Source organism: Somniosus microcephalus, chromosome 5 (genome assembly GCF_052327205.1).
Source record: "Somniosus microcephalus isolate GS21.2 chromosome 5, FLI_Smic_1.0, whole genome shotgun sequence".
Classification (NCBI taxonomy): Eukaryota; Metazoa; Chordata; class Chondrichthyes; order Squaliformes; family Somniosidae; genus Somniosus; species Somniosus microcephalus.
Genome location: NC_140991.1, coordinates 13,186,207 through 13,200,787, shown reverse-complemented (window position 1 = coordinate 13,200,787; position 14,581 = coordinate 13,186,207). Strand labels below are relative to the sequence as shown.

The 14,581-nt window shown below is 45.0% G+C and overlaps 1 protein-coding gene across 7 annotated transcripts in view; it reads left to right on the top strand.

Annotated features, from left to right (window-relative positions):
- The window catches only part of LOC147116896 (uncharacterized), a 298,183-nt gene that overhangs the window by 201,294 nt on the left and 82,308 nt on the right, over nt 1-14,581 (top strand). For all 7 annotated transcript variants that reach the window (XM_085987101.1, XM_085987106.1, XM_085987105.1 and 4 more), the window contains 2 exons: nt 3,133-3,255; nt 7,099-7,191. In XM_085987101.1, the coding sequence (XP_085843227.1) occupies nt 3,133-3,255; nt 7,099-7,191 (216 nt within the window). The remainder of the gene's footprint in view (nt 1-3,132; nt 3,256-7,098; nt 7,192-14,581) is intronic.

The following is a 14,581-nucleotide window of genomic DNA, read 5'->3' as shown; positions in this document are numbered from 1 at the left end:
CAAATCATATTACATAGAAACATAGAAACATAGAAGATAGGAGCAGGAGTAGGCCATTCGGCCCTTCGAGTCTGCTCCGCCATTCAATGAGATCATGGCTGATCATCCAAATTCAGTACCCTGTCCCTGCCTTCTCCCCATATCCCTTGATCCCTTTAGCCTTAAGAAATATATCCAACTCCTTTTTGAATATATTTAATGAACTGGCCTCCACCGCCCTCTGTGGCAGAGAATTCCACAGGTTCACCACTCTCTGGGTGAAGAAATTCCTCCTCATTTCAGTCCTAAATGTCTTACCCTTTATCCTTAGACTATGACCCCTGGTTCTGGACTCCCCGGCCATCATAAACATCCTTCCTGCATCTAGTCTGTCCAGGCCTGACAGAATTTTATAGGTTTCGATGAGATCCCCTCTCAATCTTCTAAACTCCAATGAGTATAAGCCCAATCGACACAATCTCTCCTCATACGTCATTCCTGCCATCCCAGGTATCAGCCTGGTGAATCTTCGCTGTACTCCTTCCATGGCAAGAACGTCCTTCCTCAGGTAAGGCGACCAAAACTGCACACAATACTCAAGGTGCGATCTTACCAAGGCCCTGTACAGCTGTAGCAAGACATCCTTGTTCCTGTACTCGAACCCTCTTGCTACGAAGGCCAACATACCATTTGCCTTCTTAACCGCCTGTTGCACCTGCATGCTTACCTTCATAATAATTCAATAATAATAATAATAATTATTATTATTATTATTATAATAATAATAATAATTCAACTTTATTGTCATTGCACAAGTACATGAACAACGAAATGTGATCTTGCAAGCTCCCATGACTGGAAGAAGCAAAGCCGCTGCGTCGGTGCGCGCTGCCATTCCATTTCCACCATTCCTCCTGTCCGACAATCTTCAGCCCACCGCCCGGCGACTGGTGCACAAGAATACCCTGGTCTCTTTGCACTTCCCCTTCTCCCAATCTATTGCCATTCAAGTAATAATCTGCCTTCCTGATTTTGCCACCAAAGTGGATAACCTCACATTTATCCACATTATAGTGCATTTGCCATGTTTCTGCCCAATCACCCAATCTGTCCAAATCGTACTGGAGTTTCTCGACATCCTCCTCACAGCTTACCCTCCCACCCAGCTTTGTGTCGTCTGCAAATTTGGAGATATTACATCCAATTCCCTCGTCCAGATCATTAATATATATTGTGAACAGCTGGGGTCCTAGGACCGATCCTTGCGGTACCCCACTAGTCACTGCCTGCCACTCGGAAAACGACCCGTTTATTCCAACTCTCTGCCTTCTGTCCGCCAACCAGTTCTCTATCCAAGTCAATACCTTGCTCCCAATCCCATGTGCCTTAATTTTGCACGCTAATCTCTTATGTGGGACCTTATCGAAAGCCTTCTGAAAGTCCAAGTACACCACATCCACTGGTTCTCCCTTATCTATTTTACCAGTTACATCCTCAAAAAATTCCAGTAGATTAGTCAAGCATGATTTACCTTTTGTAAATCCATGTTGACTTTGTCCGACCCTGTCACTGCTTACCAAGTGCTCTGCTATTACATCTTTTATAATAGATTCTAGCATTTTCCCCACTACCGATGTCAGGCTTACCGGTCTATAATTCCCCGCTTTTTCTCTACCACCTTTTTTGAATAGTGGGGTAACATTAGCTACCCTCCAATCCATGGGCACTGTTCCAGAGTCTATCCAGTTCTGGAAGATGACCAGCAATGCATCTACTATTTCTAGGGCCACTTCCTTAAGTATCCTGGGATGTAGATTATCAGGCCCTGGGGATTTATCGGCCTTCAGTCCCATCAATTTTCCAAACACCATTTCCCTACAAATACTGATTTCTTTCAGTTCCACCCTTTCATCAGGCCCTATGTTCCCCGGCATCTCTGGGAGGTTATTTGTGTCCTCCTTTGTGAAGACAGAACCAAAGTATGAATTTAGTTGGTCTGCCATTTCTTTGTTTCCCATTATAAATTCCCCTGATTCTGACTGCAAGGGACCTACACTTGACTTCACCAATCTTTTTCTCTTCACATATCTATAAAAGCTTTTACAGTCAGTTTTTATGTTCCCTACTAGCTTACTCTCATATTCTATTTTCCCTTTCTTAATTAATCCCTTTGTCCTCCTTTGTTGAATCCCAAACTGCTCCCAATCCTCAGGATTATTGCTTTTTCTGGCCAATTTATATGTCGTCTCCTTGGATCTTATGCTATCCCTAATTTCCCTTGTTAGCCACGGTTGAGTCACCTTTTTTGTTTTATTTTTATACCAAACTGGGATGAACAAATTCTGTAGCTCATCCATTCGGTCTTTGAATGTTTGCCATTGCCTATCCACCGTCAACCCTTTGAGTGCCATTCCCCAATCAATCCTACCCAACTCGCTCCTCAGACCATCGTAATTTCCTTTATTTAAATTGAGGACCCTAGTCTCTGAGTCAACTACTTCATTCGCCATCTTAATGAAGAATTCGATCATATTATGATTGCTCAGACTCAAGGGGCCTCGTACAACAAGATTGCTAATTAATCCTTTCTCGTTACATAATACCCAGTCTAAGGCACTGTCTCGCTGTCTGTGGTGCCCAAGAAAGAAGGCAGAAAGTGACTTGTTTGTTACCTTGTCTTCCCTTGTAGGGCACAAAACCTTGTCCTGCACTGCTGTGCAGTTTCTGTGCAGTGGGGCTTGTGGGCGGTGGGGCTGGGTGGGGGGTGGGTGGGGGTTGGTTGGGCGGTGGTGCAATATTACCTCAGTATAGTGTGAAAGATGACTTGTGCTGATAGTCATTTTACTGGCTGAAGAGTGTATTGGTGCTCATGGTGCTGCTCTCTTACTTTCCCTGTTCTTGTCAAGTCACTGGACTATTTCTGACCCTATTAGTTATTCCATTTCCGGGTTCAGTGACTGTGAGGCAGAAAAGATGCTAAAAGGCAAAAGTATTGGATAAGCTTGATGCTTGTTGAAAAGTTTGAGATCAAAACATCTGACAGCACTATTGTACTTGTGCCTGTGTGATGACAACATTCTGCTTGTGCAGTTATGAGATTTATTGACGTGCTAATGTGCAATGAGAACTACTATTCTTCCTCTCTCTTCACAGTGCAAGCAAATGTTGGACTGAATCTGGTAACTGTAGATCCAAATGACTCGATGCTGTTTCAGCCTCTGGATGAAGAAACGGATTCTTCATTTGATCCGAGTAGTTTCTCTCTTGCTGGACCCGGTGAGTCAGCAAAAGTACCCATTTTCAAAAAGATGTTTCAGAATGGGCAATGAGTTCAACTGAAGGGTTATGTAGAATGTCGTGGTGCTCTGGCACTGCAATGTGCGTGACACCGTTAAGACCCCTGACACCATTTTTGTGCTGCCCACATTGCTGTCGGCAGTTCCTGATCTGACACATAAGCCCTGGAATGTACAATTCGGGAGGCAGTCATTTTTGTTTCATTCGCGGCATGTTGGTGTCACTGGCAAGGCTGGTATAGGATATCCGTGATCCAACTGAAGTAACTATCCACTTGGTCTCCCAGCTTGCTCAAGGCATAGTAGATGTTTGAGCTTATAGTCCATATAGCTCTAGTACTAGCATTCCTGAGGATAGTATTGTTAGTGCCACAGTCCCCAGCAGGGAGGGCCCAGCTGCAGCACCATTCGAGGTGACCAAATTCTTTGTTGTTGACTGTAAAGTATCGGTTCTATTTGCTAGAATCTCACACAAGTTGTTAATGGACTCCTCCACATTCTCCAACATGTTACGGGAGCTCCCTAATGTCCACATCTCTGTCCTAGCCAGCAGAACCGGGACATGAGCTGGCCCTCCAGTGAGTCTGGCAGCTCCTCCTCCTCTTCTCATAATCTCCCTCCATTTGAGTACCAGTTTCTCTTGCAAGAAGTTGGTTGCAAGAAAATGTGCCCTGTTTAATGATTTGCAAGGTTGCTTAGCATAGTGTGCTCGATAACAGGAAGGAGCAGCATGTGTGGCCAGGAGGAAGAAGACGTTATGAGGGCAATAGTGGATTTTGGGAGTGAATGGAAGCAGAAAAGAATTGCTGAGTTGAGGAGAGGCATAGGAAGTGGGGAATGAAAGGATTGAGAGTGCTGTGGCTCCCCATTTAGGTACTGCAGGCTACCTTCAAGTAGCAGCCGTCGTATTTCCCACTCTCCCAATCAGCAATCTGCCCACAGGTAGTGCATGTCAGCTGGCCGTTTGCCAATTGATGTAGTTGTGATGTTCCTTAAGCAATCTTCTTTTCAGGCAAGAATAACAGAGATCTGAGATGTAGAACTGTATAGCCAAGGCCGGCCATTTCTGCAGCCTCCTCTGGGAGGGTGGGACATCCTCACATTCCTCACTCCCCCAGCTCCCTCATGTTTTGTGAGTCACCCAGTGCCACATCCTCATTTACACTGTGGAAGTATTTGAGCTGGTGTTTAGAAATAAGGAAACAAGTGATGGAGTGGATGAAATTGAGGGACCTGGGACAAGGAACACGGAGCATTGGCTTCATCCAGGGACGTCTGTGTGGCTCGTTCATCATCCTCATCCTTTTCAATGTCTTCAACATTGTCATAATCTACCAGGATGAAATTCTATTCCCACTCTCGTCTTCCTCCAGGTAATCGTCCGCTGTTTCCATTGCTGTGATGGATGTGCAGGAAAGGAGGGCATAAGCTGAGAATGGGTTTCCATAATATTTGAAAAGAGAAGGCTGAGGGGTGACCTAATAAAGGCCTTTAAAATTATGTAAGGTTTTGATAGAGTAGACACAGCAAGAGTGTTCCCACTTGTGGGGAAGAGAAAAACTAAAGGCCATCAATATAAGATAGTCACCAAGAAATCAAATAGGGAATTCAGAAGAAGCCTCTTTACCCAGAGAATGGTGAGAATGTGGAAGTCGCTACCACAGGGAGTGGTTGAGACGAATAGTGTAGATGCATTTAAGAGGAGGCTAGATAAGCATATGAGGGAGAAGGGAATAGAGTGTTATGCTGATGGCGTTAGATGAGGAAAGATGGGAGGAGGCTCGAGTGGAGTATACACACCGGCATGGACTGGTTAGGCTGAATGGCCTGTTTCTGTGCTGCATATCCTATGTAATACCTTGGGATGAGAGAGACAGTGGAGTGTGAGGGGACTTCTGCACGATTGCTGCTTTATACGGATGCCATGTTGAATGTGTAATCTGCAACCACTATCTCTCAGACTTGGCCCAGTGGTAGTACTTGTGCCTCTGTGGTAGAAGGTGGGGTGTCAAGCCCCACTCCAGAGACTTGAGCACATAGTCAGCACATAGTCACCAAGGCTGAAACTCCTTGCGATTAAGGAGCCTGGGAACAGCCATAAAGCTTCTGATTGTTGCTTTATAGGGATGCCATAGTGAACATGTAGGCCTGCGCCCATTAACCTCCGGCCCGCACTGTGCCACCAATCTCACCACTTCCCATGGCTCTATGCCCTGCTCTATTTAGGTGGTCAGCTCTCTAATGTTCCGTATGCCCTCTCCAGTCCACTTGCTCTTCACAGCCTCTTAAGAGCAAGTTAGTCTCCCGCCTCCCCAACCCGCATCTGTTGAAACCAGAGGTGGACCTGTTGGTGGCGGGTTGGGGTCCGGTTTCCGAGTTTTGTAATTTTAACCAAACCCTCGCCCCTCTCCTGCCCATCCTGGGAGGTTAAAATTTCGCCCCATAAATCTGCCGATATCACCTTGTAAAAGAGGAGGGAGATGTTTGAAACTGATGCAAGTAATTCCTGTTAAGGTGGTTGACAACACATCTTGTAAGATGCAGAGTTAGTGAACCGATGAAGCTCAGTACAGTGTGAAAGATGAATTGTGCTGTTAGTCATTTTACAGTGTGAACAGTGTGGCGGTGCTCATGGTGATGCTCTGTTTCTTTGCCTGTTCTCGTCAAATCACTAAACTATTTCTGACCCTGTTAGTTATTATATTATCGGGTTCAGTGACTGGGAGTCAGTAAAGATGCTCCAGAGTAAAAGGACTGGATAAGCCTCATAAGAATTTGAAGATTTGAACTATCAAAACATCTGACAGACTAACAGATCTGACAAGTAGTGTATTCTAACTGTCGACCAAGAAACCAGATAAATGTTTACAACTTTTACAGAGTCCAGAATTATTTCATATCCTAAAGAAAATGTATTTATTCAGCACTATTGTACTTGTGCCTGATGACAACATTCAGCATGTCCAGTTGTTAGATTTATTAACGTGCAAATATTAATGGCCCAGAAATTTGGGTCGGGGGCTTCCCGCGGGTGTAAGCCCCCGACCTGCACTTACCTTGCGCGCCAGCCGTTGTGCTGTGGGCCCCCGTGGAATTCCGATCCTGGGCCTGCTCCAGCTGCCGGCACGCAGTGCTTGCGTATCCCGGGGCGCAGTTAGTTCGATGCGTCCCCTGGGATCACGTGGGCCATGGGGAGCCAATCGGAGCAAGGAATGCTCCATTCATAAGTTTGACAGGAAGTGCTGTCAAAACTTAGAAATACTACGGGCCCCAAAACATCACTAAATCTTCAAATAAATTTTTTTTTTTAAATCACATTTTTAAAATAAACTATAAATTACAAGAAATAACTATTTTAAACAATAATTTAAATTTTTGAAAAAATAATTTTATTTTCTAACGAGGGTAAAAATAAACTTACCTTTCTTTAAAGTATTTAAAAATAATAAACCTGTGGAAAAAATGTTTTAATTTTAATTAATTCACCATTTACCTTGTAAAAAGCAGGCCTTACGCCTGCTTTTTATATATGTAACTTCTGCAGACTTACCCTCCTGGGAAAACCTGTAAAAAATACATAAGTTCGATGCGCACGCGCAGCCTCTCCTGCGCACGCGTTCAACCTCTGAACCCCTGCTTTCAGGGGAAACGGAAGTGCCGGTTTCCCGCGCATGCGCAGTGCATGCAGGAAACCAGCACTTCCATTGGGCCTACGGGTGAGTACCCCATGCGTACTCACCCGTGGAGACCCGAATTTTTGGGCCCAGATTTATTAACGTGCAAATATTGAATGAGAATTTCTATTCTTTCTCTCTTTTGACAGCGCCACCAATTGTCGGACAGAATCTGGCACGTGTTGATCCAAATGACCCGATGGCATTTCAGCCGTATCCGGCTCTGGCACAAGATCCATTTGGTGAGTCAGCAAAAGTACTAATTTGCAACAGTATGTTTCAGGATGGGCAATGAGATCAACTGAAGGGTTATGCAGCATGTCATGGTGCTCTGGCACTGCAATGTGCGTGATGTTTAAGACCCCTGATGCCATTGTTGTCCCACCCGCATGGCTGCCCGCAGTTCCTGATCCCACCCGAAGGTCATGGGCAGTAAAAGTCAGGAGGCACTCATTTTTTTGTTAGCTTGCGGAATGTGTTCATTAGGCAAGGCTGGAATTTATTGCCCATCTCTAGGTGCCCTGAGTAGCAGTTTGATAACAACTGAATGGTTTGAATGAGAGTCAACCATGTTCGTATGGGACTGCAATCACATATAGCCCAAACTGGGTCAAAATAGCAGGTTTCCTTCATTTCGGTGCATTAGTAAACCAGTGGGTAAGCATTCTCCAAGGCGGCCTTCGAGACACGACAACGCAAAATCGTCAAGCAGAAACTGATAGCCAAGTTCCGCACCCATGAGGACGGCCTCAACCGGTATCTTGGGTTCATGTCACGCTACATGTAACCCCACCTGACGTAGAGTCATCCAGACTCAAGTCGTCATTGGCTTGTTCTCTCTGCACAGATGCGGCCGGACCTGCTGTGATTTCCAGCAAAAAAAAATTTTGTTTGTTTTTTGTTTTTCATACAGACCCCAGCATCTGCAACATTTGACCCCTTGTGACCCCACCTCATTGTTCTTTGATGTAATGTTTTCCTGACTGACCTGTTTGGACACCATTCACACCTTTGACTGCTGTGATTATCTCTCTGCCGAGGTGTGATAAAAGGCAGTTAGAAAGATTACCTGTAATCATCTGGCAGTGTTCTCTGGCTATATATGCTGTGCCTATATGCATCTCTTCACTTCACCTGACGAAGGAGCAGTGCTCCGAAAGCTTGTGATTTCAAATAAAGCTGTTGGAATATAACCTGGTGTTGTGCGACTTCTCACATGTTAACTAAGATTGCAAGACTACAAGCTACAGCAAGAATATTCTGCACATGAAGATTTCAAAAAGGTTTATCTTTTTACTGGCTTACACAAAAAGCCCACACTTCGGTGCAAGATCCTCATGACGTTCCTATATCCTCTTTTATCTGCTTTAGGGATGCTCCAGATATGCTGTCATCCTGAGAGATGGCAACATATTCCATTCCCATTGCACAACAGCATTTTCCATTGGGTTGCAGGTCAGCAATTCTACTGCTTTGTGAGAGAATGCAGTATAGGATATCTGTGATCCAAATGAAGTGCCTATCCACTTGGTCTCCCAGCTTGCCCAAAGCGTAAAAGATGGTTGAGCTTAGAGCCCATATAGCTCTAGTATGAGCATCTCTGAGAGGTATTATTGCTGGTGCCACAACCTCCTACAGGGAGGGCAATGGTATCCATTGAAGTGACCAAATGCTCCATTGCTGAGAGTAGAGTGTTAGTTCTATTTGCTAGAATCTCATTCAAGTTGTTAGTGGACTCCTCAACATTTCCCAACATGTTACGGAAGCTATCTAAAGTCCACATCTCTGTCCTGGTCAGCAGAACTGGGACATAAGCTGGGCCTCCAGTGAGTTTGGGCAGGCCCTTCTCCTCCTCTCATAATCTCCCTCCATTTGGGTGCCAAGTTCTCCTGCAAGAAGTTGGTTAAAATGTGCCCAGTTTAAGGATTTTCAAGGTTGCCTAGCATAGTGTGCTTGATGACAGGAAGGAGCAGCATGTGTGGCCAAGAGGTGGAAGTACTTGTGAGGGCAATAGTCGGTTTTGAGAGTGAGTGAAAGCAGAAATGATGTGCAATGATGTGTTCCGTGTTGAGTTGAGGAGAGGCAATGGAAGCGGGGAAGGGAAGGATTGATAGTGCTGTGGCTAACAGTCAAGGCTGTCTAGGGAGTGAGAGAGATGTGAAGGGGAGCCTTACCTTGGTAGTCCTGCTTAGATTGTTGTATATTTTTCAGCACTGTAATCAGGTCCTGGAATGAAAGGATTGATAGTACTGTGGCTCCCCTTTGAGGTACTGCAGGCTACTTTTAATTACCAGCCATTGTATTTCCCACTCTCCCAATTGGCAATCTATTCACAGGTAGCGCTTTTCAGACTGGCTGTTTGCTAATTTACCTAGTTGTGATGTTCCTTGAACAACCTTCTTTTCAGGCGAGAATAACAGTGATCTGAGTTGCACAAATTTATAGCCAAGGCCGGCTGTTTCTAATATATCCATGTTTGCTGACGATACAAAGTTCGGTGGGAAAGTAAACTGTGAGGAGGGCCCAAAGAGGCTACAAAGGGATATGGACCAGTTAACTGATTGGGCAGGAAGGTGGCCGATGGAGTATAATGTGGGGAAGTGTGAAAATATCCACTTTGGTAGGAAGAAATGGAAAAGCAGAATATTTTTTAAAAGGTGAGTCTTATGTTGGTATTGAAAGGGATTCCATGTACGTGAAACACAGAAAGTTAACATGCAGGTACAGCAAGCAATTAGGAAGACAAATGGTATGTTAGTCTTTATTGCAAGGGGTTTGGCGTAAGTCTTGCTGCAATTCTATAAGGCTTTGGTGAGACCACACCTGGAGTACTGTGTACAGTTTTTGTCTCCTTCCCTAAGGAAGGATATACTTGCCTTAGCGGTGGTGCAACGAAGGTTCACTAGATTGATTCCTGGGCTGAAAGGGCTATCCTATGAGGAGAGATTGAGTAGAATTGGCCTATATTCTCTGGAGTTTAGACGAATATGAGGTGATCTCATTGAAAGCTATAAAATTCTTAGAGGGCTTGACAGGCAAGAGGCCGAGAGGTTGTTTCCCCCGGCTGGAGAGGCTAGAACTAGGGGGCATAGTCTCAGGATAAGGGGTCAAACATTTAGGACTGAGATGAGGAGAAATTTCTTCACTCAGAGGGTTGTGAATCTTTGAAATTCTCTACCCCAGAGGGCTGTGATGCTCAGTCGTTGAGTATATTCAAGACTGAGATTGATAGATTTTTGGGCACTAAGGGAATCAAGGGATATGGGGATAAGGCGGGAAAGTGGAATTGAAGTAAAAGTTCAGCCATGATCTTATAGAATGGTGGAGCAGGCGCGATGGACCGTATGGCCTACTCTTGGCTCCTATTTCTTATGTTCTTATGCAGCCTCCTCTGGGAGGGTGGGACATCCTCACATTCCTCGCTCCTCCAACGCCCTCATGCTTTGTGAGTCACCCAGAGCCACATCTTGATTTGCACTGTGGAAGTGGTTGAGCTGGTGTTTGCAAGTGAGGAAACCACTGATGGAGTGGGTAATATTGAGGGGTTGGGACAAGGAACGCGCAGCATTGGCTTCATCCAGGGACTTTTGTGTGGCCCGTTCATTATCCACAACCTTTTCATTATCCTCATTGTGATCATCGTTGTCATAATCTACCAGGAAGAAATTCCATTCCCCCCTCATCTTCCTCCAGATAATCTTCCTCTGCTTCCCGTTACTGTGAAAGGCAAGGTGGGCATAAGCTAAGAATGGGTTGGCATAACTCCTTGAGCTGAAGGAGACAGTGAAGAGTGTGGAGGCTTCTGCCTGATTGCTGCTTTATAGGGATGCCATGGTGAATGTGTAATCTGCACCGAACAACCTCTCAGACTTGGCTAGTGCTTGTGCCTCTAAGGTAGTGGATGGGGGTTACATAGGATTACATAGGATATCCAGCACAGAAACAGGCCATTCAGCCCAACCAGTCCATGACGGTGTTTATGCTCCACTCCAGCCTCCCCCCGTCTTTCCTCATCTAAATCTATCAGCATAACCCTCTATTCCCTTCTCCCTCATATGCTTGTCCAGCCTCCCCTTAAATGCATCTATACTATTCGCTTCAACCACTCCCTGTGGTAGCGAGTTCCATATTCTCACCACTCTCTGGGTAAAGAAGTTTCTTCTGAATTCCCTATTGGATTTCTTGGTGACTATCTTACATTGATGGCCTCTAGTTATGCTCTTCCCCACAAGTGGAAACATTCTCTCTGTATCCACTCTATCAAAACCTTTCATAATTTTAAAGACCTCTATTAGGTTCAATCTGACTCCAGAGACTTGAGCACATAGTATAGGCTGACACTTCAGTGCTGTACTGGGGACTGAGCAAACCTCCTTGCCATTAAGGAGCCAGAGAACAGTCAGGTCAAAACCGTTCATCAAATCTAAGGAGAACAACCCAGTTTGTCCAGCCTCTCCACATAATTGATGTCCCTCATCCCTGGTACCATTCTAGTAAATCTCTTCTGCACCCTCTCCAAGTTCTTGACATCCTTCCTAAAGTGTGGTGCCCAGAATTGAACATAATGGGCCAGAAATTCCAGAACGGGGCTTGCAGCGCGTGCAAGCCCCGTATTTGCACTTACCCCGCGCTCCTGCCAATCAGCTCCAGGGACGCCTGCACTTCCAGAAACTGAAACAAGAATCCCGGGCAGCGTATGACGTCACGCCGCCCAGGAGTGCAGCCAGCGCGGACCCAGGAGCGTGCAGTGTAAGTGAGACACGCCCCTTGAGGTCTCAGTTTCACTGGACACGCCCCCAATGTTTCTGCCAAGCTGCTTTGCTTTTTTACATGCAAAGCAGCAGTTTAAATAGGTTTTTGGAAGTTTTTTCAAGATTTTGGTAACTTTTATAAAATTTTTAAAATGTTTACATTATTTTGAGTAATCTGAAGTAGTTTTAAAGAGAATTAAAGCAATTTAAAGACTTTTAAAAGCCCTAAAAGAATTTTTAAAATTCCATTTATTCATTTAGCAATGTCGTCGTCATACGTGTCTTCACACTGTTCCCTTTGGGGAACTGTATGAAGTGGTGGAAGGATTTATGGCCGTGATTAACGCTCATTCCGTGACCGTAACCATCTTTGAACCAGCCATTAGGGCGGTTAGTCCTATGGCGGGAGGGTTTTACGGGCTCCCACAAGCTATACAAGGAGGGGGGGCCACGCACACCCACGGACGCAAATATCCCACTGGATGTCAACCCAGAATTTAGAGCCGGAGCTCCGACTCCACTTGCCGGGACTGTCTGGAGCGGGGTTCGAAACCCTACCCTGATCTGGCCCAGCGGCGGGGATCCTACCGCTATGACAAACGCCCAATCCGATTAGCAACGTGAAATGGCAGCATAGGGCTCCAGTCACGGGGAGGGAAAAGGCGCAGGAAACGTATGGGTGTCACCTTTTGTGCGGAGTGGGCCTTTTGCGTAGCAGTAAGCATCCCCTCCGCTGGGCCAGAAGGAGTAGGGTTTTGAACCCCACTCCAGACAGTCCCGGCAAGTGGAGTCGGAGCTCCAACTTTAAATTCTGGGTGGACATCCAGCGGGATACTTGCGTCCGTGGGTGTTGGTGGCCCCCCCCCCCTCAGATGGGTTGTGGGAGCCCGTAAAACCCTCCCGCCATAGGACTAACCACCCTAATGGCTGGTTCAAAGATGGTTACGGTCACGGAATGAGCGTTAATCACGGCCATAAATCCTTCCACCACTTCATACAGTTCCCCAAAGGGAACAGTGTGAGGATACGTCCGATGATGACCTCTTGCGCAATGCACCTCCTTGGACCCTCAGTCGCAGATGCGAGGGGGCAAGTCGTGCAAGTGTTAAATTTTTTATTTTATTGACATGTAAAATGTTGGCCCAATAATTCCCTTCCAAATGCGCTAGTACGGTCGGGGTACTTACGCATCTGGCCGGATGAAATGCCGGTTTTCAGCATGCACAGTGCATGTGGGGAAAACCGGCATTTCCTGTCCTCTGAACGAAGGGGTTCAGAGGCAGAACGCGTGCGACTGCACATGCAGCGCGTGCGCAGTATAATTCGCCGCTTTCATTAATGCTTTCAGTGAGGTCCAGTCATTACAACTTACACATGAAAAAAGCATGGGTACAGTTGCTACAGAGGCTGCGGAGGAAGATATTTCTTATCGTGGAGCTTCTGAAAGTATGTATGTCTGTATATATTCCTTTGCGTGTTATGTATATATTCCTTTACTTATGTGTATGAATGTATTATTTAATTATGACTTTCAGAGAAAGTAACTTATTGGAAAATCATAATTAAAAACATACATTCATAGTAAAGGAATATAAAACATACATACATATACGTAAAGGAATATATGTGGACATACATACATAACTCATTCTCACATTCCATTCACACAGCCACAATTGCTCCTTCTACCTACCGTTCTGAAAACCCTTTAAAAAAAAAAAATTTTAACTTTAAAACTTACTTAAAATTTCTTAAAATAACTTCCCTCCCTTTCCCAAACAAAAATATTGCATTTCAAAAGCTCCACGATAAAATATATCTTCCTCCGCAGCCAATGAACCACTTTACAGTTGCTTTTTTTCAGTGTAAGTTCTGAGGACTTACCCTCACGGATTTCATGAATGAAATCCACGAAGTTCACTGCGCAAGCGCTGCCTGTGCAGTCGCACGCGCTCGAGGTCTGGAAATGCCGGCGTTCCCCGCATGCGCTGTTCCTGCTGAACGCCGGCATTTCCAACGGCCAGAAGCGTGAGTACCCCGAGCGCACTCACGCTTCTGGCCTGGAATTTCTGGCCCAATGCTTCAGCTGAAGCCTAACCAGTATTTTATAAAGGTTTAACATAACTTCCTTGCTTTTGTACTCCAAGCCTCTATTTATAAAGCCTAGGATCCTATATGATTTTTTAATAGCCTTCTCAACTTGTTCTGCCAGCTTCAAATATTTGTGTACTACACCCCCAGGTCTCTCTGTTCCTGCACCCCCTTTAAAATTGTACCATTTAGTTTATATTGCCTCTCCTCATTCTTCCTACCAAAATGAATCACTTCACACTTCCCTGCGTTTAATTTCACAGCCAGTCTGTTTATGTCCTCTTCACTGATTCTACTTCTGGTTGGATTGTATTTTTTTTTTAATTAGCAGAATTAATTTCTATCTATCTTTCCATAAATTATTTGTTTAAACAGCTGCACTTTGTCAAAAAATTACCAAAAAGTCTGTAGACATGCAGGACCTTTTAGAAGTGCTTATGGTGCTGCTCTGTTACTTTGCCTGATCTTGGCCAAGTCACTAAACTATTTTCAACCCTGTTAGTTTTTCCATTACTGGGCTCAGTGACTGGGAGTCAGCAAATATTCTCAAGAGCAAAAGGATTGGATGAGCTTGATAAGAAATTTGGGATTTAAACTATCAGAACATCTGACAGACTCACAGATCTGACGAGTAGTGTTTACCAACTGGCGACCAAGAAACCAGATAAATGTGTACAATTTTTATAGAATCCAGAGCATTTCATATCCCAAAGTAAATCTACTTACTCAGCATTACTTGTGCCTGTTTGATGACAGTATTCAGCATGTCCAGCTGTTAGATTTATTAACG